The 26,541-nt window shown below is 42.7% G+C and overlaps 1 protein-coding gene across 2 annotated transcripts in view; it reads right to left on the bottom strand.

Annotated features, from left to right (window-relative positions):
- Window positions 1–20,249: 20,249 nt before the first annotated feature.
- Window positions 20,250–26,541, bottom strand: part of PACRG (parkin coregulated) — a 207,116-nt gene continuing 200,824 nt past the window's right edge. For both annotated transcript variants that reach the window (XM_035108596.2, XM_060272802.1), the window contains one exon: window positions 20,250–20,573. In XM_035108596.2, coding sequence (XP_034964487.1) covers window positions 20,413–20,573 — 161 coding nt within the window. In that variant the 3' untranslated portion in view covers window positions 20,250–20,412. The remainder of the gene's footprint in view (window positions 20,574–26,541) is intronic.

The following is a 26,541-nucleotide window of genomic DNA, read 5'->3' as shown; positions in this document are numbered from 1 at the left end:
CTTTGTTCCCTTTGAGGAAAATGAGAAGCTCCATTAAAAGACTGTTTCGAGGCACACAGCAGCTGACCAGAGCAGGGGACAGAAATGGAACCAAGTGCTGAGGGTTGGAATGCTGTTGACGGCTGGAGGGAACACAACTGGGATTGAGTCAGGCCAGCCGATGAGTCAGGCCAGGGCACAAGCGATGTAATCTGAGCTAGCCCAGACGCTGCGAGGTCAGACCTCACGCCAAGGTCGGAAAGCCAAACCGTGTCAAGAAGGCAACAGGAGACAGAGCCAAGCGAGAAGTGGGAGCCAGGAAAATGGAAAGAGGGCTGAGACAACGCAGAACAGGATAAGAAGGCAATAATGAGGATCACCTGAACAGCCTTCTGCTGTTCCTCAGTCACTGAGAGCATCTGACGGAGCACTTTCAATGGCACCGTCCATGTCCCTGAGGTTCACTCAAACTGCCCCAGGGACTGGTGCCTGTAGCAGGCAGGCCCCGCTCCACAGAACTCCTTGCCCGTAAAGCTCCAGCAGGAATAATCTCTGCCTTCTTTTAGACACCTTTTGAATACTGTATTCAAAAGGCAGGCTTTTGAAATGGGAATTTCTTTTTACCAAACAGTATTTATCAATTGTTAGTCCCTTATACATATGTATTATATGCACACAGGAGCCAAAATAACAGCCTAACATATGCATTCCAGAAGATAGATGGAAGCAGGTCAGCAGTAGCGCTAGAAAGACAAGTTCCATTAGAAAAGTTGACACTAGCAGAGCTAATGAAGATTCTGGTATCTGTTTTTGCACAGGATACAAAGTATCAAGTAACTAGATTACAGAAACATAGCAGTGATCATGTATTTCGTTTTTCTGTCTTTTCACGACAAGGTAATTACATTTGCAGTTTAATAGTAACAGTGTTTGATGGCTGGGATGGGTGGGTGGAGGCCCTGCTGTTTCCTTTCACTTTAAGTATGTCTGCTTCATTCCCTTCCTCCACAACAGAAGAAGTAGCCACCTATTTTCCCTCACTTTCAGCTCTAGAGCAAACCCTTTTCATCGGACTCTTGCTGGACTTTCAAGTTAGTAAGCCCAGTTTCATTCAGTCCCCCCCCCCCCCATGGAATTTTATTTTGAAATGAGGTTAAAAATAAGGGCAATGTGACGTTTTTACACTGTTTGTTATAGCTTTATCAATCCGACCCATCAAGGGTTAACTCAGACTCCATGTCGACGGACTGGACATTCCATGAGGGGAGGGGAATGGTTGAATGTTTAAAGAGAAGGGAGAGCCGTTTTGTCAGTTGAGAGGGTGCTGGGGGAGCGGGAGGGTGAGGGTGGTTGTAAAGAAGATCTAGGAGAGTAGGTTTAGGTTAGGTAGTCGTTAGGTTATCTAGTACCTGAGTAACAAGGTTATTACCATTGAAACTAAGCTTGTACAACAGGAATACCTTAAAGCAACCATTACTTTCTCTAGAAATAAAATTTCCAGTGTTAAAGTGCCAATCAGAGAATCGTCTGTGTTATTTTTCCAGCCAAGGTACATGAAACTCATTCATGAGGACACCCATTAAAAATACAACATTTCCTTCAAGAGTGGAACTGTTAGTTTGTATCTTTGGGGTGCACCAAGAGGGTGAGCCAGGCAGACAGACCCAGGGTGTCATAAAGTTACCTCAGGGAAGGGGCAAGCTTTTACAGAAAGGGATTCTTAGAGGCAGAAATCCCTATACTGTGGACACAAGGGATAGTCTCAGATACAACCCTGAACTTTTATAGGTACCTGGCCACGGTTGTGCTGGAAGAGGACTCTCTTTTGCATAAAAGAAGAGGAAATAGAATAAAACCCTCGAGTGAATGAGGGAATACAGAAAGGCTAAGGGGAGCAATAGGGGGGAGGCTCAGTTTACCCCAGACCATCCCTGTTACGGTAGTTCCTGCAATAAGTGAGAGGTAGAATAAATAAGACAGAAGCAAGGGTCTTTCGTCGCAGCAACAACAACAATAAGCACAACACACATGCAGCAATACAGTAAGATCTCCAAAGAAACGAAGAGACTGACTGATTAAAGTCCTTAGCATTTCACGCTTGTGGGGTGGGACAATTGGAATAAAATAACCTGAAGCAGTAGTTGGGAACCTCTGGCCCATGGGCATAAATCAGTCCAACAAAAGGTTTAATTTGGCCTGTGAGGTTGTTTCCTCCGAATAATAATAATAATAATAATAATAATAATAATAATAATAATTGTATTATTTATAGCCCACCCATCCGGCTGGGTTTCCCCGGCCACTCCCAGTGGCTCCCAGCAGAATAGCAAAAGCAGGATAAAAAAAAAATCAAACATTAAAAACTTCCCTAAACAGGGCTGCCTTCAGATGTCTTCTAATTATTTCCTTGATATCTGAACCACATCCACCTGCCCCATAGCTAACACCATAAGCGATGTGAAGTGCAGTGGCAAGTAATTACCAGATAGTTAAAATAATATCACATCATGGTTGCAATTATTACTAAACTGCTCTGTCCTATACGTTACCCAGAAGACTGTGGAAGTAAGAAATGTTCTGCGGAGGCGGGGGGGGGGGGTTACACACTATTTGAAGGAGAATGTGGCAATTTTTACATCAAAAAAGCTTCACTTGTCAATGCAGTCAATGAGCATCCGTTGACATGATGGCAACATCATTGACGATTTGCAGATAACAATTAAAGCAATTTTCATGTCACTTGTAAAATAAATCCCCGCCGTTTTACAATTTTTAAATAAACATAGAAAGAAGAATGCATTGTCTAATTCAGATCACCTAGTGCAGATGATCCGTACGAGGTTCTGGTGATGTGCCATATTTCTTCACACTACTACTGGATACCATTTTAGATTTTCACTATTGAGTGGTGGAGGGGGAAGTTTTAAGCAGAACCCTATGGGAAGGCTCTCGCTTGGATTCTTTTAGTGTCTGAATATGGAAAGTAATCCAATTGTGCAGAGCTAGTTTTTGTTTTTATTTATTTTTATTAAAGGTTTTCTTGGTTTACAAAAGTACATGCCTTGTATCTTTTTTCAGGTTGTACAGTCTTTCTTACAAATACGTAAGTTACATTTGTTGTGAGACCTTAGTGTTGAGTACAGTATAAGCTCAGGGTTAGTTTTTTGTTCTTTTTAAGGACACTACCTGATGTGGAAGAAAGAGAGATGCCTAACAGGAATATTTAAACGCCCTCTGTACATCCAGATTTTAAAAGCTCAACACAAATGTGAACTGTGAACTGTTGTCCCTTAACCACCTCCTAAGTCTCCAACCTCCCCTTTCCCATCTTCAGCTTGTCCTGATGTGTACCAATCATGTGTGGCTGGACAAGACTTTCCTGATAGCCACAGGGTCCCTGTCCCTGACCATCCCATGCTGAACTTAGGTTTGAAATAAGAACTCTATATAGCCAATAGAAGGGGGGTGTTGTTATTGTTGTTGTTGTTTAGTCATTTAATTGTGTCCGACTCTTCGTGACCCCATGGACCAGAGCACGCCAGGCACTCCTGTCTTCCACTGCCTCCTGCAGTTTGGTCAAACTCATGTTGGTAGCTTCGAGAACACTGTCCAACCATCTGTCGTCCCCCTCTCCTTGTGCCCTCCATCTTTCCCAACAGAGGGGCCTTTTCCAGGGAGTCATCTCTTCTTATGAGGTGGCCAAATATTTGGAGCCTCAGCTTCAGGATCTGTCCTTCCAGTGAGCACTCAGGGCTGATTTCCTTAAGAATGGATAGCTTTGATCTTTTTGCAGTCCATGGGACTCTCAAGAGTCTCCTCCAGCACCATAATTCAAAAGCATCAATTCTTTGGTGATCAGCCTTCTTTATGGTCCAGCTCTCACTTCCATACCTCACTACTGGGAAAACCATAGCTTTAACTATACGGACCTTTGCCAGCAGGGTGATGTCTCTGCTTTTTAAGATGCTGTCTTAAAAGAAGGGGAATAGATACCTTTAAATCAATATCAGTAGTGAAAGTGTGGGGTGATAAGAAGGGGGAAAGGGCTGCAGAGAAAGGAAAAAACCAATCCATTTTTTCAACTGCATTTATTTTATCACTGGGCTCCCTTCCCCCACTGCTGCCATGCTTCTCCCAGTAGTAATACTATGGGGTCCCTTGTGTCAGAGGGACACTTTGCTTCATTTCTTTAAATCCTGCAAAAAGGAAGGTTTTTATTTGTTTATTGCAGCCATAAGGTCAGCACTTGAAATTCTGAGTTGGCGCTACACCTAAGCTTTGCTTGGCTGCTATCTCTGTGACAATATCCATAGATAGTACTCTTCTAGTGAGTCACCCTAATGTAGCGAGTACTTGGGATCCAAATGGAAAGAAGACTTTCCAAACAGGAATGCAGAGAAATAAATGACACCAGGCAATTAAATCCTAGCGGTGCATTTGAAAACGGCATAACACAATCCGTTGATAGCATCATCAGTCACCGAGACCTACAAAGTGCTGGTGTTTAGTACACAGTATTTATATTTTATGAATGTTAACAAGCAAGAAGCCCCACACAACCAAGCAGTTATGAGCTCAAAGGCTTTGTGAGATATTTTCTCTGAGGGCTCATTAATGTGGTCTTTTAATGGAGTGCTTGCATATCGGAATCTTTAACTGTAGCTATAAATAGAGTTTATAAGTACTTGACAGTGTGTGGCAAAGTAGTATTAGCAGTGCTTGCCCTCCTTCTCCTCCCATTGCACTTGCAAAAGAGGATATCCCCCCCCCCCCCGGAGAGACAGGAGAGAAAGGTGGCATGAAAATGCTTTTGGAAACTTGCTTAAATATATGAGCATCCTAATACTGAAGCATTTCTAGGCTCCTTACCTAATGCTAGCTTAATTTTGGGCCAAGATTGCTTTCACAGTATTATTGTCTTGTCCCAGGCTGGGAAACTGAGTCACTGAGTTGCAAGATAAATATGGGCATTGTCATTTAATTTATTCATTCAGCAAGATTTATATACCACTTAATTATCACAAACGGTTTACAGTTTATATAAGATATCAAATATACATTAAAATGATTGATAATTAAGAAAACTGCATGTGCATATAATTTCAGGTGTGCTCAAATTGCATCTTTGTATACTTTGAGAAATGCTCGTGTTTGGCAGCCCAAAATCACTGCCACCAATAAACTGCAGAAAAGTTCCTATAACCAGTTTATTCTCTTTGGCATTTGGAAGGCTGAATTCTGCTGTCAGCTACCCTGATGTCCCCTAGAATGCATTCCATGAAAAAAGAGAGGGATTAATCTGGACCAAGATCAGCTGCTCATGACATCTTTGTATTTATCATAGTCTATTTATCAGTCCTTTTCTCACCTTTTCCCACATACCACATTATGAAATAAGAGTTAGACATCTCCAGCTGTCTAATCTTGGTGGCCAGTTTAGAACAGCTTCTTTTTCTTTTCACACACAGCACAAAACAAGAGTCTGCAGTGAGACCAAGTAAGCAGCAAACAGAATATTTTGGCTTAAAGTACTCTGCAGAATTGTGGTTTTATGATGATACAGTAAAAGCCGCTGGAGCATCACGATCTTTCATAAATCAACATATACTATTAGCCTTTTAAAAGGCAGTTACTGTGTACTAGAGAAATTGTGACAGATCTTTTATTTATTCTGATCTGTGGGGAATGTGAAGACTCAGTACCCCTACAGCCTCTCTTCATTCCTGCTTCTCACCTATCTATATACGCTTGGATCATCAGTATATGCTGATATACTGATATTGTGCTTTCCAATGGGATAATAGATAACCAACAAGTAACAATCCTTATGCCTGTTGTTTTTGTCCATGGAGTTTTCTTGGCAGGGATACTGGAGTGGCTTCCCGTTCCTGCTCCAGGTGGATCACGTTTAGTCAAAACTCTCCACTATGACCTGTCTGTCTTGGGTGGCCCTGCATGGCATAGCTCATAGCTTCTTGGAGTCATTCAAGCCCCTTCACCACAACAAGGCAGTGATCCATGAAGGCTCTGGTCCATGGGGTCACGAAGAGTCGGACACGACTAAACAACTAAACAACAACAACAATCCTTATATAGTTTTCCCAGTTCTATTTGGCAGATTGAAAGGGCAGATAAATAAAATATTTATTCAGGAAAAGAGCAATTTCAGGTGTATTAAAAGAAAGAAAATGTAATCGCAGTGAACTTTAATAAACTGAACAGGAATTAGGATTATTACCTTTAAAAGTTACATAAATTCACCCTGATTGAAACTTTGGCACTGATGGAGCATTTCACAAGAAGCATGTGGTCTATGTGCCTGGTCTGTGAAGAACAAGAATATGTGCATGGCCTGGCTTGACCTTCTGAGGAAGGACAGAAATACATAGTAAAGATGATATTAAGTGGTTGTTTTTTTTAAAAAAGAAAAATCATTAGCTTTGGGCCCTTATGTATAATGTATGTGTGCTGCGTCTTGTGAGCAATTATGCAGGGCAGGGCTTACCTGGGCCCCTACAATATTTTATTCAAGTTGGCACTCCTGCAATGTGGTGTTTAAAATGTGCCATAGCTGAGTGGTGGAATTCACAATTAAAACAGGCCTAGGTTCAGTCTCAGGAATCTTCAGGGCTGCGCAAGACTCTTGTGTGAAACCTTAGAGAGCCACTGCAAGTGTGTATAGAGAATACAGGATAAGACGGTCCTATCATCCAACTTAATAATAATAATAATAATAATAATAATAATAATATTTATACCCCGCCCAGCTGGCTGGGTTTCCCCAGCCACTCTGGGAAGCTTCCAACAGAAATATTAAAATACACTAATTTCTTAAAGATTAAAAGCTCCCCTAAACAGGGCTGCCTTCAGATGTCCTAAAAGTCTGGTAGTTATTTTTCTTTTTGACATCTGGTGGGAGGGTGTTCCACAGGGCGGGTGCCACTACCGAGAAGGCCCTCTGCCTGCTTCCCTGTAACTTGGCTTCTCGCAGTGAGGGAAGCGCCAGAAGGCCCTCAGCGCTGGACCTCAGTGTCCGGGCAGAATGATGGAGGTGGAGACGCTCCTTCAGGTATTCTGGGCCGAGGCCGTTTAGGGCTTTAAAGGTCAGCACCAACACTTTGAATTCTGCTCGGAAACGTACTGGGAGCCAATGCAAATCTTTCAGAACAAAAGAGATGGATATTTCAGGAGACATCATAAGAACAGAGATTTTTCATGCAGGTCTTTCAAGAGTATAAAGGACTATGCAGCCATCCTATCAGCTATCTTCCCACAGCAGTTACTCTTGTTCCTCCTCCTTGTCTAGGAGGCCAAAGTGCAGGGAAGATAACTAATTTGTTCCAAGGCACACAGCACAGTTCTTTCAGAGCCAAGACACATTCCTGTCTTCTGCTTCAGCCACTGGAGCTCTTGTAAATGTTGGTTTGTGGTTTCCTGACATTTCTCAGACTACCCATTGGAACATGACAGGGAAGCGAGTCTTTCATCAAGTAGCTTGGGCTGTGCACAGATACTAGCTTTTCATGGAGCTGGAAGGAGAAGTGAAGGGGAACGTCCTGTTGCACACACAGTTATGCGTTGGTTTGCTTCTGGTGTCCCAGCTTAGTGAAATGGATTTTCAAGGCTTTCAGACCAATTCACCTCATTCGAAAACTAACAGGATTATCAAAGGATAACTGCAGAATTCTTGTTATGTGACACCAATACTGCCTCCTGAATCATGTACTGTACATAACAGCTGTATATTATTAATATATTTATTATTACTACAACCACAACCATTCCTGAATCTTCGCATACATTAACATGAGACATCCTCATGTTCTGTAAGCTAAATCGGTAAAATGATCCCCAAATTGGAGAGTTGCAGTACATGGAGTCATTTGATAATCAAGTCCTCTTTAACAGGAAACACGGGATATTATAACTCGTATAAAGGGAATAGAGGTCTCCAACCAACTCCTGGCACTCTTTACAGGTAATATTATTTATTACCTGCCCTTCACCCTAAGGTCCCAGGGCAGGTTACAATTAAAATGTAACATTAATATTGAAATGCAATATTACACATTTTTGAAAACAGTTTAAAACAACTAAAAATTACAAGAATGATGTGGGTCCTAGAAAAATACTTCTCAAGTGTCAAAAGCTGTATGTATAATGAAGACGCACCTCTGTGTACAATACGATTTTAAATGTAGAGTGCATATGGGGCCTCGGATCACAGGGACCCCCCCTGAGCACACCACAAACTAGTATATCTGTGAAGAATAAATAACTTACCGCCCAGCTCACAGACATAGAGCAAAGTTGTTTCATAAAACCCAGGCAGAGCAAATGAAACTGCCTATATAATTCAGGAGCAATATTAAAAATTTCATGACAATCTGAACTCGATAGATAAAATTAAACATCAAAATGTGACTGAGTAACTGCTGTCCTTCACCTTCGCCTCTTTATGTTGCTCCCCTGGAAATTAAAAAGGTGCTGTTTGTATAACTGCCTTCTATTGATCAGGTTATAAAATGACAAGTGGCTGAAAGAGGCAAGGGAGGGAAATCTAATATAAAGACATGGGAGACGCAAGAAGGCAGCCAGACGCTACATCGTGGTAATAAAAAATCAGAAATATTTGCAAGTATGAAGGGAAGGTGGCAAGTGGAGGAGAAGTGACCAGATTCGAGGAATGCTGAGGGGGGGGGGATAATAATAAAAGAGGGCTGGGAATGTCGGTTGGGAATTATGGATTCTCTGTTTGGCTCAAGAGAGTGTGTTATTATCATGCTGTGGTATTGTGTCCAATGTGGTATTCCTCCTCTGTCACAAACACTCAGTTCAAGACTGCTGTGAATACAGCAGTCTAGATCATGCCAATGTTTCTCTTGGTACACCAACAGCTAACTTTTTTGGGGGGGGCAAACTAGATAGTATGTTAATTGTGTGAATGCATTTAACATGTCTAATTCCCTCTAGTAAATAACAGTGAGGGGAGTAGGACTGTGGCACAGAAGGAATGGGATCAACCCTTTCCCCTCCACCACTGTACTAATAAAAATATTCCCCCCAGAAGCTGCTATTAGCCCCAAGAGAGAAGCTTCCAGTGGATGTGATTCAGTGGGGAAACCAGACACTTTATATGCATTCACACATAGAAATTCATCCTAAGGCTGTTGTACACAGTGTACCCTGGGGAAGGGATGGGCAGAAGTGGACCCGGATTTACTAGTTACACCTTGGACAATTTGCAATAGATCAACAAGAGTTTCTGTCTCTGCTATTTGACAATAACAACCAAAAAGCATTTCCCCTCTTCCCTTTTTAGAATTGTAATACCTGATCTGTAAGGACTCAAGTGTCGATTTCCATTTGTTAAGGTCATTCCAATGTGTGGCTCATAGGGTGTTGCTGGTACTGTGCTTTGTTTTGTTTTTGCAATAGTTGATGCCTCCCCCAGTCACCTGGCCTGATTGGTGGACCTGGGGCTCTAGTAAAAACAAAGGAGATCTCACCAGTCTGAAATCTGCCCAGGTCTGGCCTGGACAAGAGTGTTGACATACAGTACAATGGAATGACAGGGACAGTGCCGTGGGCAACTGGGAGATGAGTGAACTGAAAATGCAGTAACAAGAATAGCTCTGCTCCTTTGGTATATGATTTGGTATGTGGCACTGAGTAGAAAGATTCATGTGTTAGAATGACTCTGACCCATATGGTGTAGTGGCTGGATTAGGACCTGAAAGACCTGTGCTCAAACTCCCAAGATTGGGTGAGTTTTGGGCCAGTTGCTTTCATTCAGCCTAACCTATATCCCAGGCTTTTTATGAGAATAAAATGGGGGTGAAGAGAACCATGTGTGCTGCATTGAACTCCATGGGTAAAAAGTGGACTGTAAATGTAATAATAAATGTAGAAGGAGAAGTTGTCTTGACCACCCACCAATGGTGTAGAATAGATATAAGATGCATTCTGGACTTTCCCCATTGGCCTATGAAGGTGGATTTGCATGGCAATGGTAGCTAATGGATTCAAATGGCTGCTTTTGGAAACCACTGCATCCACAATAGATGTTTCCACAGCAATTCAAGAATTTACTGTTGGACTGGGGTGGTGAGCAGGGCCGTCTCAAGCACGTCGGGCGCCCTGGCGCTGTGGTGCGGAGATCGCTCCGGCGCCCCCACCTTGCTCCGTTTCTTGCCGCGGCTGGTGGGCGGGTGCAGCGGGCCGGCGCCACCCAGACTACCCCTAGAGCCGGCCCTGGTGGTGAGCTGGGCGGGAAGAGCAGCAACACTAGCCGGATAAAAGCATTACAGTACATAAAGTCTTCTGCTGACCAGTTGCGTTGGAAAGGACCTGAGTTGTGTAGTGTTGCTGTGTGCTTTGGAAATATTTTGCAATATTTTGCTTTGGTTTAGCAAGCTGCAATAAAGGACAGCAAAACCTTGCAGGATCCAGGCGGCTAGATCAGTGGCAACAAGGTCACAGCAACATTGCAAGCTCAGATCTAAGGTATTGCGAGCAGGCAGGCTTAGATTAGCTCATATCTTGCAAACAGAATACTTAAAGCCAGTGCTTTTTTTCTGGGGGGACGCAGGGGTACACATACCCCTAAACATTTTGTGAATCTAAGTTTGGCCTCATTGAGGAGCAGTATTTCAATATAAGTAGGAAAATGAGAGTACCCCTAAACTTTTTTATATATATGTAGAAAAAAAGCACTGCTTAAAGCAGGACCTCACGAAGCATTTGGATATTTTGGCTTTTAATATAATTCATAAATCTTTAAATAAATAACTTTGTGATGTGAATAAAATGGAAACATCCACATACCCTGCTTTTCTTTATTTTGTCACTTAGTGGACTTTAGAGTTTAGGCACATCTGAGCCAGGTTGTGACCCAGAGAACTGGACTCTAATCACAACGATGTAACATTCTATCCAGATTTTGTGCATGTTTTGTTCAAGAAAATCTTACAGTGATCAACTGGCCTTGATCTTAGATAAACCTGCATAGGATCATAGCCCTCGTAGCAGTCTTATGTATGCTTACAAAGAAGTAAGCCCCGCTGAGTTCAATGGGACTTACTTTCAGGATTGCAGCCAGTTTTCTTCCCTGCAATGAAGATTTATCCCCTCTCCTCCTGCTGATAAGGGAGAGATCTTATTAATGAAGCCTCCGAGGTGGTTAGATTTGCTACTGTCACCCTCTAAAAGATGTCTACAATTTTTCCCCTGGAGAGGGTTTAACTGCTTTGTAGTTCCATAAAGATATTTCACAGAGAAAGCTTTATTCAATTGGGGTTCTTAAACCTCCTTTGTGAAAAGTGGTGGCATTTCGGGAGATATGTGGCCTTTGCCACGCATGTGACATGGCCGGGGCTTCCGAGCAAGAGAGTTCAAGGGCTGGAGATCCTTTTCAATCTATTAAGTCAACTGCCAATAGCAGCACTTGAAAAGGACAGGAGAGAATAAAAGTAAAGCAAACCATTTCCTGTATAAATTATAGCGCAATCCTACTCAAATGCAAGCCCTACTGAGATCAATGGGGCTTACTAACAGGTACATTCGTCAAGCATTTTAACAACTGTTTATTAAGAGGAGCCCATTTAGGTAGCAATTTGCAATCCTATACACTGTATAGGATTCACTGTATAGGATTCTCGAAGCTACGAACATGAGTTTGACCAAACTACGGGAGGCAGTGCAAGACAGGAGTGCCTGGCGTGCTATGGTCCATGGGGTCACGAAGAGTCGGACACGACTAAACGACTAAACAACAACAACACACTGTATAGGACAGCAGCCAGGAAGTTGACTGGGAAAAGCTGTCAAAAAGTTAGATTAAAAAAAGAAACCAACAATCCAAGGGTTTGGTTCTGGAATGTCTTTTCAGCCTTATTTGTCTTATTGGTACATTCCTTTGAATGTGGGCTGTGCCTACTAGCTTGCTAACAGGTCTACAAATGCAGCTTAATAAACTGAAGCTGAATGCGGACTGGCCTACGCCTGGCTTGCAAAAAATGCATGCTTTTCAAAAATAACATTTTTGACAGATTTCTCTGCCTCTCCTCCATTCTTTGCATTGCATTTTTACATCTTTGCACACCCCAGGAACACGGAGGAGTGAACAAAGGGCCTTTTCAAAGGCAAACTTTTGAATGATCCTATTGTGTTCCTTCACTGAATCAAAGCACACATGAGCTTGATTGTATGCAGAGAACATCTTCCAGCCCCTCTGTCGGTTTTCAAGTCCTCACACATACTTTTTGCCAAAGTCCTGCATAGTGGCAGCGAAAAGCTTAAAATCTCTGATCACATGACTCCTGGAATGATGCACAACAAGGAGGGAATACATGCAAGAACCAGATGTTCACCTTTGGATTCTGGAGGCACTGCGCTAGCAATTCCTTCTTTTGTTCTTAAAAACAAAACAAAAAGGATGCTGTATTATTACAAATAGGGAAGAATTTGAACATACACTTCTTAGAGGGAATAGCTGAAAAATAAAATAAACCCTGTGAAATGGTGCATCGAGCACACATGTTTCCAGGTTCTCTTCCCAAGAATACAATAGAGAAGAAGAGTTTGGATTTGATATCCCCCTTTATCACTACCCGAAGGAGTTTCAAAGCAGCTAACATTCTCCTTTCCCCTCCTCCCCCACAACAAACACTCTGTGAGGTGAGTGAGGCTGAGAGACTTCAGAGAAGTGTGACTAGCCCAAGGTCACCCAGCAGCTGCATGTGGAAGAGCGGAGACGCGAACCCGGTTCACCAGATTATGAATCCACCGCTTTTAACCGCTATACCACAGAAAGGGTTATAGATCATGCAGAGACCAATTTAGTTAAGCTTGATTTTTCTCAGTGCTCATTTTCATTCCACAGCAGAATTCATTCAGGTGCCTCCCAAAACAAGGGCTGGGACTGGTCAAAATGAAGTGTTTTGCTGTGGGGCTTGATTATGCTACATGCAATCTGATGGCCGAGCTGTGGAGATGGGGGAAGCCTGTTCCATTTTGCTCTAGGAAAGCATTTTTCTTCTACAACTGGTGGGAGGAGGAATTTGGGAGCTCTAAAGCAGGGAAACCCCCAAGTGCAATCCTTGGCATCTCAAATGAATGGGTTCAGGAAGCAGGCCTGGATAGGGCCTCTGCCTGAGTATCCCTGGCCAGAGTTGACAGTACAGAGCAAGACCTGGGCCTGATTCAGTATAAGGCAGTTCACACACTAGCCTCACAATCTAGCCCCATATTAGTGCATAAGCAAGCTCCCACGTTTGTATTGTTACCTGAATGCGGGATACCAAGTCAGACTACTGGTCTAGCTAGCTCAATGTCTACACTCACAAGTTGCTGCTCTCCAGATGCCCATCCAAGCTCTACCTGAAAATGCCAGACATGGAAACTGGCATCTTTTGCATGAAAGGTACAAACTCTGACACCAACATATGATGCTTCTCAAATCCAGGCCTGACTATAAACCCATTTGTTACCCACATCTGTGTGGAATCTGAATTAGTAGACAAGGTTCAATAGACACCACAGTTGTGATTCCCAGCCTTGTCCAGCAGCCAGTGTTTCATGCACATAGCTTTGTGAGCTCATAAGAAATAGCACCGACCAGCTGTTCAGTAGCAAGAAGAAGGGGTTGGATTTAGCTCCCCCTAAACAGCTTATCTCTGCGATGGCCGATTATCTGACAGTGATATGCTGCTCACAGTCAGCTCAGGGCCTATACGTATTATATCTGTTCAACCATAGGGAAGAGATCAGGAAAGTGGCTCTACAATCCTGTGAAGCTGTGAACCATATATGAAAGGAGAGAGGGAGTTGGAGGCAGGATGAATCATAGAATCATATAATTGTAGAGTTGGAAGGGACCATGAGGGAGTGACCAGTCCAATCCCCAGCAATGCAGGAATCTTTCTGCCCTACGTGGGGCTCGAACCAACAACCCTGACATTAAGAGTCTCATCTTCTACCAACCGAGCGATCCCGATGCATGAGGGGAGACTGCATTTGTGCTCAGGTCCTTTCAGGCTTCCCATCAGCATCTGGTTGGCCTCTGTGAGAACAGGATGCTGAACTAGCTGAGCCTTTGGTCAGATCCAGCAGGTCTCTTTTATGTTGTAATGAGGGAGGAAAGTGTGTGTGTGTGTGCACGCGCATTGTGGTCTTTAACAATTTCTTCTATTTTGTTATTACTAATTATCATCATTAATTTATTTATACCCTGCCTTTCCCCCTAACAGGGACTCAAGGTGGCTTACAAAATAGTTCCTGTTGTGCATTGAGCTCCAAACTCAATTCTTCAATGGCTTCATAGCCAGTGGGCTGCTAGGAACTTAACCAGCACGAGTGCAATGCATGCAGACTTGAAACAGGAAACTGAGCTCTACCTTTGTAGTAAAAGCTATGAGCTTTACTGTTGTTTCTGTCCTGATCTTGGGGTAGGGATCTAAGAAGAAAGCATTATCCACTCTGACCTATATTCATCACAAGCAGCACTGTTTCTGTTCCACTACAGTTCAGTTTCCATCGAGCACCACATTATCTGTCTCGCTGTCTACCATATTTATCACAGCTTATGTAACTACTTATGTAACTTGCATTCATTTTAATATAAAGGAAACATCAAAACATTTTAAAAAGCCGTTCATATTATAAAATTTGTGGGTTTTAAAAACATCACTCAATGATGTGAGTGAATACTGATTGTATTCACTTAACTAATGTCCATTCCTGGCCACTGGTGAACATGTGAACTGCAGCAATTTCCGCTTCCTTTTCTGTTTTTGTTGAAATTCTCCGACATCCTTGTCCTGGAAAGGTGCGCTTAGAAGCTGAATGCACTAAGATTGTAGGTCTGTTGAAAAATATAGCTCACAAACAATTTTTAATAGGAAATTTGGGTGGGACCTAGAGTGCTTAGTCTAAGTCAACTCATGGCAACTAACATTTCCTTTTCAACAGGAGAAGCAAGACCCAGCTCATAAGGAGCAAATGGTGAATCAGTTTATTATATTCCTGACCAGCTCTTACGCATTTTATAGCATACAATGTGCACACTATTAAAATCATTTGAAGTACAGGCAACTGTTCACAGACCATATATTTATACTGGAATGCTTCTATAATATTGCTTATGAATTGGTAATCTTGTACAGTCAATGAAAAAAATTCATCCTGCATTAAATGTTAAGTGTAAAAAGACTTTTGTTTCTAGCCAGAGGGAGAAACTGGTCATCCAGCTGATGAAGGACAGAGATAATAAATTCTTCCAACAACCAGAAAACATTCTGAACATTCAAGAGACAGAGAAATTGGAACCTTGGGCTACACCAAAAAACCCCACACTCATTCATTCAACACTTATTTCCATACAGTTAAAGGAACATTTTGCTAGATGAGTAATTAATGTAATCCCACCACAAGGAATAGCCTGCCCACCACAAAAATAATGGTATTTGAAGTCTGTAACTGACTCCCCTCCAGGGGTTTAGGAGGGTGGGCACAAGATGCCAAACCCAGTGGCCAAATGAGCTTGTTAGGACAGAGTTGATAAATCAATAGATATTGATAGCAACAGTATAAATATATATATTGTCAATTGGAATGTGTGGCCGGCACAGGTCATGACGTCCCCTACCATAACAGAATGGAATGCACACACAGTCATAAGAAGATCAAGTTTGCAGCCCTCTTAGATCCAGCCACAATAATGGATGCACTTGAGGCATTTGTAGCTGGGAGTGCAATTTCAAGTGAAGTGTCCACTGCATCCATTTCTGGATAGAGCTGATATTGTGACCATCATTCATGCTTTGGTACTGCCTAGGCATGATTACTGCAATCTATGATACATGGAGCTGCCTCTGAAAAGTGTTTGGTAACTGCAGCTGACCCAGAATACACGGAATACGGCAGGACCCACCATTAATACTTACTAGTGTTGAAGGTTCCTCACTGGCTTCCACTTGGTTTCTGGAACAGATTTAAGGTGCTGGCTTCAGTCTATAAAAACTAAAACAGTCTGGGGCCATAGTAAGTGGAACTCAGGAACACCGAAAGCTGCCTTATATGGAATCAGTCTAGGTCAGTATTGGCTACACTGACTGGCTGCCACTCTCCGGGGTTTCAGTTTCTCACAGTCCCACCGGGAGATGGTGGGGAATGAAGTTGGGACTCCTGCATGCCAAGCAGATGCTCTACAATTCAGTTGCAGCTGCTAAAGAGGGTTCCCCCACAGCAGAGTTCTTGGGACGACTTGAGTTCATCCCCTAGGCTTCAGTCCTCACTACTTTCTCATAAGAATGTAAGAAGAATCTTGCTGGATCAGAATGAAGACCAATGTAGTCCTGTATCCCAAAGTGGCCAACCAGATGCCCATGGGAGACCACAAGGAGGACATGAGGGCAGCAGCCCTCACCCAACACGTGAGCCCCAGAAACTGGTATTCAGAGGCCCACTGCGTCTGATACTGGAGGCAGTGGGAGGAATTCAACAGCACGCCAAGGTGATCGTTCTGTTAGAGTGAGCATTTTGGCTAACCAGATGGAACAATCCCTCCCTTCATCCCTCTGCTCCGCCCTGGGGTTCTCAAAAACCCATCAAGAGCGTAGGGAGGACAGCAGAGAAAAGTCCCATTCCATAAGCGGAAGTCCTTTTGCCAGGCTTCCATTGAGAGGACTCATTAGTTGAGTCAGTGTATAGCCATGATGATGAACAACCATTCAGGCCTGACTCCAGCACCAAGCATTTCATGGAGTTTATTGGAACTAATGCCTTGCCTGAGCCTCCCTCTCTTGTGTCTGCTGCTGCTTGGACCCTGAAACCCAGAGCCAGGCCTACAGTTGCTGATCGCTGTATCAGCAATGAATTTGTGTAACCCTCTTTTGAAGCTGTCAAGGTTGGTGGCCATCACCGCTTCTTGTGGAGTGCCATAGTTTAACTTTCTGCTGTATGAAGAAGTATTTCTTTTTGCCTGGCCTGAGTTTGCCTCCACTCAGTGGATGACTCCCTGAGTATTAGGAGGGAGGGAAAAACTTCTCTGTATTTACTCCCTGCAAATCATGCATAATTTCATCTTCTATCATGTCCCCACTTTCTATCACTTATTAGAAAGCAAATAGCCCCAAACATTGCAAGCTTTGCTTGTAGAGGAGTTGTTCCAACCCCATGATTTTCTTCCTTGCCATTTGCTGTGCCTTTCCCATCTCTACAATATATATTCTTAGATGCGGCAATCAGTATTTTAAGTGATGGGGCTCTATAGGTTTATATGAAGGCAAAAGGTCTCTTTATTCCGTGTCACCCCTAAGAAGTTTATCATGATTTATAAATCGCTTCCCAGCTCACCAGGGCCCTAGATGCTGCTGCTGTCATCTAGGCTCTAATGAAGTTTCATGGGAGCCCAGCTCCCTAGTGAAACACCATCTGGGCACATCACTCAAACCAGTGCACATCTCAGCTTTGGCAGTGCATTTGTTGAGAAGCACACTGTGGAGGAGAGGGGCAGGCCTCTCTCTAGCCTTTCCTCTCTTGCTCATTAGTTCTATTTTTGTAAGGGTGATGTGTGCCGATTTCCTTCTGTGCTATGGAACAAAAGGGGGGGAATACTTGCTGAGGGACATACCAACCTGTGATTGTAATCCTCCCTGCCCATCTGACTAGTCCAGCTGCTTGAAATTTGTTGGGTGGGCTCTTTCTATGCTCTAATATCATTTTTAAAAAACAAACAAAAAACACTCTTGTACTTTTGACTTTGTCCTGTTTGTATCTTACCATAAAAGTGTTTTAGGACATACATGAGAAAAGGTGTAACTAGATCTGAGAGCCATTATTATAACTAGCTATTCTCTCTTTGTTTGTACAGAAGACTTAAGCAAATGGGTTCCTTCTGGTAGCGTTATTGTATTTTCACAGACCAAAAAAATAAGCCTACAATATTAGTGAAAATGGAACAGTGAGGATTCTGCTGTTTTATATGCGCAAGTGGTGATAGTTCAGACAGTTAAGTACTTTTAAGTCCCTCTGACTTCAGTGGGGAGTTAAAACACTCCCATTTGATTTAACAAGACTTTAAAATACTGAATGTTAACTGACTTGTGTTTTAACTACTCTCATTCATTCAGGCACTGTGTGCAGGTTAAGTGCTGTTTTTAAAACAAACTTTGCAAACGTACAAGGACCTCTCCTATTCTCATGTTTTCTTTAAGATTTGGGTTTAGTGTTAGTTGGGACTTTGATTTCAGTCAGAAACAGTTCATTTCCACACATTAGTTATCTGTCATTCAAAATATTTTGAGATCAGCTTGGGGGGGGGGGGCGCAGCTCTCTATTGTGAGATCTTTTTTAAGTTCTCTGTTTGCATGTATGTTCCCCGCATGGGCCATCAGGGAAAAACTGCCAGAAAGGGTGTGCCCTGAGGAATGTTTATTGCTTTGGCAGCCCCAGCACTACCAGCCTCCATAATGTACATGCAGTTCCTCTGTTGTGAATGCATTGATTCTTCTGGGCCTGGAGGCTTTTAGCATGAAGAAGGAGCTCTGTTCGCAGCGAGAGCTGGTGCAGCACCTCTGGTGTTTTACTTTAACCCGCCCTGCCCAATATCAGAATCAGGAACTGGGGGCCCACCAGATTTACATGCATCACATTTTGAATTGGCACTTCAGTTGCAAATGGGATGGACAGATGGGGAAAGAGGGCCAAAAGCTGAAACAGACCCTTTGCCCTAAATACCAATGTGTGTGTGTGTTGGCGGCGGCGGCGGGGGGGGGGGACTAGTGCCTACCGGTAGCTTTTCCTATGGTTCTAGCCGTATACAGTCATACCTCGGTTTAAGTACGCTTCCGGATAAGTACGCTTCAGGTTGAGTACTCCGCAGACCCGTCTGGAACGGATTAATCCACTTTCCATTACTTTCAATGGGAAAGTTCACTTCAGGTTAAGTACGCTTCAGGTTAAGTACAGACTTCCGGAACCAATTGTGTACTTAAACCGAACTGTAAACTGTGTCACTATGTAATATTAGGGCTGAGAATTGGTAGAGGGTCAGCATTCCTTGCGAGAAAGAAATGGGGGGTGGGGGTGGAATCCTGTATTCTTTTAATCAATTTTCTTGTTTTCATAACAGAAGAACAGCTAAGCAATGCATGTGAAAGAAGCATTATGAAAAGGGGTTTTAATGTGTTAAGTACCTGAGCCTTGCCTTTGTGCTTTGTAAAGCACTCTGAGTTATGCTGTAATTGCTTAGGAAAACCCTGCCTGTCACAGTTACATAGACCTTGCCAAGATTAGCAGCTCTTCAGCCTGTCTGCCTTTACATTACCTAGCTAGCCTGTAATCCTTTAAGGTAGGGGGTGGGAGGGGGGAGAACCCTGTGGCTCTCGATTTTGCTTGACCATCAGCCCCAGCAAGCATGATCAGAGCCACCACAGAATGTGGATGGGGCAGGATCAGATATAGTAAACTTATGCTTTCTGGATGTATGAAATTCCAGGCGTGTTTTTACTCCACTGTGTTTAAAGTTTTGACGTGGCTGCCAGGTGCCACACAAAATTGCTTGGGGGTTTGTTCTAGTCCACAGGCTCTATCCTAGGCAAGGCTATCAGAGAAAACGATTGTGAGCACATTATAGGTGCAAACCAAACCAAATCAGTGGCAGTGAGAGGGATCTCTGGGGAGCAAGTGCTACAAATAGCCGGTCGCAGAGACAGAAACCTCTTGAAAATGACAACGGCCCTTTTAGACAAACAATGGTGCAACATTTCGCTACTATCACATTTTGTTTTAAGGCCCCCTAAGCCCACCTTGCCGTGTTTTCTTGTTTTAATTAAATACAGTAGAAGTAGGAGCCTATATTCTGTGCTGAAAAATACAAACATCTGGAAGCTTCGACGGCACGTGCACACAAATCATTAATTAAGTTTATGAAGGTGCTTTCTAATGGGCTACACAAAAATCCCTCCTCTAATTGGTATATACTTAAAAGTTTTATTGTGAGTCAGAGACCATTATTCTGACCAGCTGCTAGAGAGTCACTGCTGAACCGCTGTTTCTCCTATTAAGCAGTCAGCATAAACTCTCCTCGTTACAGTCTCTGACATCGCCCCCAGGGCAAGAGGACACAGAAGAGCTATTGCCAAAATGCGTACGAAAATTATAGTTTTATTGTCCATACAACTGAAGGTTCAACTCTGGCTCCTGCTCCACTCTGCTTTTGTGATAAAGAAGCAATTCACAGGACAAATAAGCACAGTACACTATTGTAATCAAAGAAACAGGCACTATTTATGTATTGGAAAGACTGGTTCACAATAGTACCACACAGTCTAAAGGTCCAGAAGCTGCTGTTTTAGTAGATGCAGGCAAAGAATGAGGAACAGAACATTTGACAGAGCTGGAGAATGTAAATAGCCTCACTCTTTCTGTTTGTTAGTTTAACAGGCATGATTGGTAAGTTGGAACCATGTATTTAATGTTTATGTAAGCATCTTCACCACCGTAGCGCTCAAAAGCTTCCAGTGTCTCTTGAATCAAGTCTCCAATATTTTCACGCTTCTGCTGACTGTAGTCAATGCCATCTCCCGAATTAACTGTTTGATTAAAAAAAGAAAGAATATATTAGGCTAGATGGTCTCGTGGAGATATCACAGTGCAACCTTTTCTCTAGAAAATCATTACAAGCAGTGCATACTAATGGTAAATTCATCTTCATCTGAAAATATAGGAGGTGCCCAACAACAACAACAACAACAACAACATCCTGGTTCTGCTGCACACAAGCTTGTCAGAAAGCCTTCCATGCAGACTTCATCTTATCAGCCATACGTACCAGCAGGAGACCATGTTCAGTAGACTGGCATAGCACATGTGCCATTGGAAATTAGAGCCATCTCTATGTGCCCTAAGACTGCAGATTTTTGTTGCAGCAATAACATGAGGACAGAACCATGAAATCTTAGGGATCTATTTACAGAAAGAACTTGAGCCTATTCTTATTTCCCCAGTTATTTCATCTGCCCACTGCTGGTTTCTATCTTTGGGGGACACTGCAGCTGGTGTGGTCCTACGTGTCCATGCCTATGACAAGGGAAGCCAATGTTCTGCTTTCCTGATGTTGCTGGACTCCAGCTACAATCAGTCTAGCCAGCCTGGCCAATGGTCAAGGATTATGGGAAGTATAGTTCAACAAATCTGGAGAGCACAGTGTGGGCTACCCCTACTCTATGAAGTCCCTGTTAGGGTGATGAGCTGAGGTAGGCCAAGCTCAGGAGCCAAGAGAGAATGAATGTACTACTCTCTCAACTAGGTAATTACAAAAGGCCAGGTACCCGGTTTTAATGTCTAGTTTGGCCAATCAGGAGGCTGCCTTATTAACCAAGCAGCTTGTGTTGGGTCCACCTATTTCCTACCAGCCTGAAGAGGACTTGAAGGCCTGATCCCACAGAGTTCTGGCTAGCTCACCAGGCAGTCTTTGCCTCACTTTCTGAAACTGAATTCTAACTTGATGCTTCTGAGAAAAGGGCAAAGGGCTGAACACATTACAGATTATTCCAAGGGGCTGGTCCCTGCCAAACACCATATCCATTTGCTTATTGAGACTGAAAGAAAGGGAGCTGTGGTTTGTTGCAGAACAGTCATTTTGAAGAAAACCACACAACACAATCAATGTTAGGGTTCTGGAAAAAAATGTGTTAAATTAAGTCAGCATAAATAGGGCAAATTATTTGAGTCCTTATATGGACTAAAGGTCTTTTCCATTTACTCTGCTGCGAGGCAGCTTGGGAAGTAACTGGTAACACATCTCTGAAGTGAGATAGTATATCCGTTCTTGCAAGAAAGAAAGTCTAGGTGCCTGTGCGAATATGGAACAAATGTAAAACTTGGATACATAATCCTTTGCCCAGGACTTTGATGAGACTTGGACTCTGATTCTAAACATATTTATTTAGAAGTAGGCCTCACTGACTTCACTGGAATTGCTTCCAAATTATTTTCCAAGCCCTTACTTCAGTGTAATCTCAATGGAAAATAATGTGACTACTCTGGAGTAAAAAGTTCATATATCATGGCCATATAAGGGAACATCCTACAACCCCCTTCAGCATGAATATATTCAGAATCATACCAAAGATAATTTGGCAGTAAGTACTGGATGATTTAGAGGTTTGGCAATAACACAGAGTTTTTTAGTCCCGTATATCTCTGGCTCTAACCCAGCTTGGATATATAGTGACTGAAGACAGTGATTGCCTGAAGGTTATTTGAAGGCTCATGTGACATTGGTTGGGCTCACTTTTGTTAATAGCAGACAGGTGTCCTCACCATAAAACTCAACGTCCCTCCTAACACTATTTATCCATTCTGTTGACAGTGTCAGAGAAGCCAGAAGAATCATGTAGGAAGCCAAATAATCTTCTCCTTGCTTGACATTCTCTTTGGAGCCAAGGAGCAGTGAGGGTGCAAGAACAGTTTTCTTTCAGTCATGTCTCTTGAAACACAGCCAATTAGATCTGATCTGAGGCCTCACTTCAGGGACTGTTCAGATGCTGCTTTGCACCTTTAAAGCATAGGACTATCCCTTAAAAGAATCCTTGGAATTGTGGTTTCCCCCTCGCAGAGCTATAGATTCCAAGCACCCTTAACAAACTACAGCTACCATGATTTTTTGGGGAAGTCATGTGCTTTAAATGTGCATTGAATGTGCTTTAAATGTATGGTGTGGAATTGCCCTAGGTCAGGAGTGAGAATCAAGCTAATGAACTCTCTTACTGTACTCAGAAATTAAGCAGGAGATTCCATATCTATTTGAGCACAGGATCTTCTCAATTTATTACTTTCCTCCTTTGCTTGAACTTAGACTCATCCCAAGTAGAATGCTAGGAACAAAGCAGCATTTTAACAGTTCTTCACTCCAGCGGCAGCTGATTAGTAGGTTGATTCTGAAGTGGGTCTCTTGAGTTACATGCCCAAAATAAAACACATGCTTCTCTGCAAGGAGCTGAGCCACAATGACACATAGTGTGAGATTTTGCTATATTACATCAACAACGGTTATTTCAATGCACTTTATTGGAGGCCTTGAGCAATGGTTGCTTTGTTCCCTCCCAAACACATGTCCCAAGCATGATGTCAGCAACCTCTGATTCCCTGGGTGTTACTGCTTTTCAGCACTCCGAACCCATCCAACACATTCTGACATTACAATAAATCACATGAGGAGCAAATCTCATGGAGTTATCCATTCCAATGTCCATGAAATAGGCTCTTATAAACCTCATGAGAGAACATAAGGACTTGAACATTTTCACATTAAGAAAACACAACAATGTTATATCAAAACTGGGTCAGTGAGCATTGGCAAAAGGAGTGAACTAGAACACCAGTCCAGAAGATAAACAGCTCACAGTTAAAAGGTGTAAACATAACATATAGATTATATGCAACTCCCAGGTCTAATGTGACAAATTCATGATAGTGAGAGCATGACCAGGTGCCATTTGAAATAAGCATTTATATGGGCTACCTTTCACAAACCATTTATGCCAACACCTTATTACTGATTTTCCAATCCATTCATCAGTTTTATCTGTGCCAGTGCAAGTCATGAGTTGCATCTTCATACCTAAACAGGATCTCCAGTGCAATGTAGAGTTATGATTATATTTCCCCCAAAGTTGATGGGCATTGCCATTCAATTGCTGTGTGCGCACTGCATCTTGTGATTGATTATGCGGGGTGGAGGTACCTGCCCCCCCCATATTTTATTCAAGTTAGCACCCCTGGCATCTGATGATGAACGCTGAGTCCGGGATGGTTTAAATGTTACTCTTCCTTGAAGAGAAACTCTGGCACCTATCATTTATTATGTGAACTTTCACAAGGAAAATTGCTGGTGTTAGTTCTTGAAAGGAAAACAGTAAAATACTGGTTTCTTCTCTGCATCCTTCACATTATTACGTAGTTCTTCATTTTTTGAAAAAAGTTGCACATGGAACCCTCTCAGGTGCCACAGAACTCAAGCTCAGGTTAGGCACTGGATCTCTGCACCAGTGGAGCTGTGGAAGGAAGGACAAAGAGTTCCACATTAGGGCATTCCCACAACAGTGAAATCAAGTGCCACTGAAGGGTCAGCCTGGTGCCACTGGCTAATTTTGGCCTTCCTGTCTCCATGGTTCTCACCGGCCCTTAGGCTTGACTACTGCATTCACCCTTAAACATGTGTCTGTCTTAAAAAAACACAATTCTGTTTGCCCTTTCAAAACATTCGCCACTCTAAAGTAGCAAAGACACAAAGCTAGAGATTTGGGTTAGCTCTGGGGAAGATAAACATCCTTTGCAACTGTGCTGATGGTGAGACATGGTGATAGCTTGATCTGATGCAGACAAAAATCAGTAAGGATGCCAGGCTAGCAAAATAATTCTACAAGAGATGACGGCTCAGAGGACTGAGTAAAAAAATACTCTGAAAGGGTCAGGCATAAGAAAATGAGCTATAAAGGATGGCACAAAGTGATGCACAGACTATCATTACTGACAATGCATGCCACATGCAGAGCTCGTATCCTCAAGACAGCCATTGTTCCTTCTAATTTCATGACACAGTTTATAAGTGACGCTACTGAAAGGCTATTTCAGCAAAGAAGACTCCCGCTATGCTCCACAATAGTTGCCCTACACAGCTACAGGAATTAGCAAATCTTTCAGGCAAAGATGGGGATGATTACCCATCAGGACAACATCCACCCCTGCATTTGCCAGCATTAGACAGATGAGTCATACTGATTTCCTCAGCACACCTAAGGCTAAGTATCTAGTCATAATAATAATTAGAATGCGTACATGGAGGGGTGGGAGAACCCTCGCCACTGGTGCGCAGCAGTCTCAGCCTGCCCTTCTCTAGTGTAATGTTATTTTCGTGTTATTTATTGTATAGCGAACATGTGGGCAACCACAGAAAAAGCTGTACGTACGATGCCAGAACCTGGATTGGATTCAAGCTGTTTATTGAAGCTTCCCTTAGTGGCAGAGAATTAATCAACATGAAGGAAATTTCAGAGAGCACATCTGTCATGCCACACTCCCCAAGTGAAATGTCTTGCAGACGCAGCATGCAGCAAAGGGCTCTTGTCCTAGGAAGCAGCAGTGTTATTATTACTGTCCATAGGAAAAGATTTTGCTCAATGCTGGGCAGAACTGCTGATCTAGAGAACTGGATTTAGAAATGGTAAGAGCTAGAATTACAAGTAATTCCCAGATTAGGGCATCAGGCTTCTGTCTGTTATTATCCACATAAAGGTGCTTATTATATTAAAAGGTGAGTTTGCATTTTTATATCCCTTAAGAGCTGTTTCAGATGATGGTACCAGAGGTGAGGCAATTCTTCCGTTGTGATTGTGGACAGCCAGTATGATGCAGTGGTTAGAGATCTGTATGCAGGCCAGGAGACCCACACAGCCATGAAGTTCACTGGATCATCTTTTAATATATTTATTTATTTTAGGCAATTCTATCCCATCTTTGGGCTATGAAAGCACCCTAAGTTCCTTAGGCCAGTCATTGTGTCTCAGCCTATCATACATCAAAGGGGTGTTGTGGGAAAATAATGGGATAAACCCCAGGTATGATCACTCAAATCCTTTGAAGAAATGTAAGATAGTGTAATCAGAAACAAAACAAACAAAAGTTTCAGGACACACACACAAAAAGCAGTACTTCTTCACATAGCACATAAGTATACTATGGAATCTGCTTCTTCAAAAGGAGTGATAGCCACCAACTTGGATGACTTTTTTAAAAAAAGGATTAGACAAATTAATGGAGGATGGCTATGTTCTACCTCTGCTGTTAAATACGGGGAATTAAAAATGGAGAGAGTGCTGCTGTGCTCAGTCCCTACGCCTTCTTCAGACAACTCCTGCAGGCAAGCTGGTGCCAAACATATTTCTCTGCTTTCCTTTGGACCACAAAAGTGAGTCCAAGAAGTGGGTCTTGTTGTCTGGGCAACCCAGGACCTCCATGCACACTGCCCCGATTTGCGCCCCAGGGACGTCACTTTGGTGCTGCAATGCAGAGGTTTGACTTCACCCCCGGAGGCACCCCTCATTGTCTCTTGAGACAGATGGATGTCAACAACTACTTGCTGGCTTCCCATTGGCATCTGGTTGGCCACTGTGAGAACAGGATGCTAAGCTAGATAGGCCTTTGACCTGATCCAGCAGGCTGTTCTTATGTAAACCAGATTAAATGCTTGTGATATTGCCTGATGTAGAAGGAGGACCCATTACCTGTCAGGCTAATAATGGAGGAGGATTTTAAATTGCTTCAAAATTTTCAGATTTTTGTCTGGGCATTTTTCTAAGAATGAATATTATTATTTTTAAGTGTTCATAAATACAACAAAACCTTGATTTCTGTAATATAGATCACCTATTATTGTAGAGACCAGAAATGGAATGTACCTGAAAAGTCTGAAAGGGGTATAAAGGCTCAACCCGCCAGTTCCATCAGTATCCAACTACAATCCAATACACATACATGACAGTATGAAGGCTACGGTTA

The sequence above is a fragment of the Zootoca vivipara genome, chromosome 3 (assembly GCF_963506605.1).
Source record: "Zootoca vivipara chromosome 3, rZooViv1.1, whole genome shotgun sequence".
NCBI lineage: Eukaryota > Metazoa > Chordata > Lepidosauria > Squamata > Lacertidae > Zootoca > Zootoca vivipara.
Note: the sequence above shows the minus strand (reverse complement) of the source record. Positions and strands in the feature narration are given on the sequence as shown.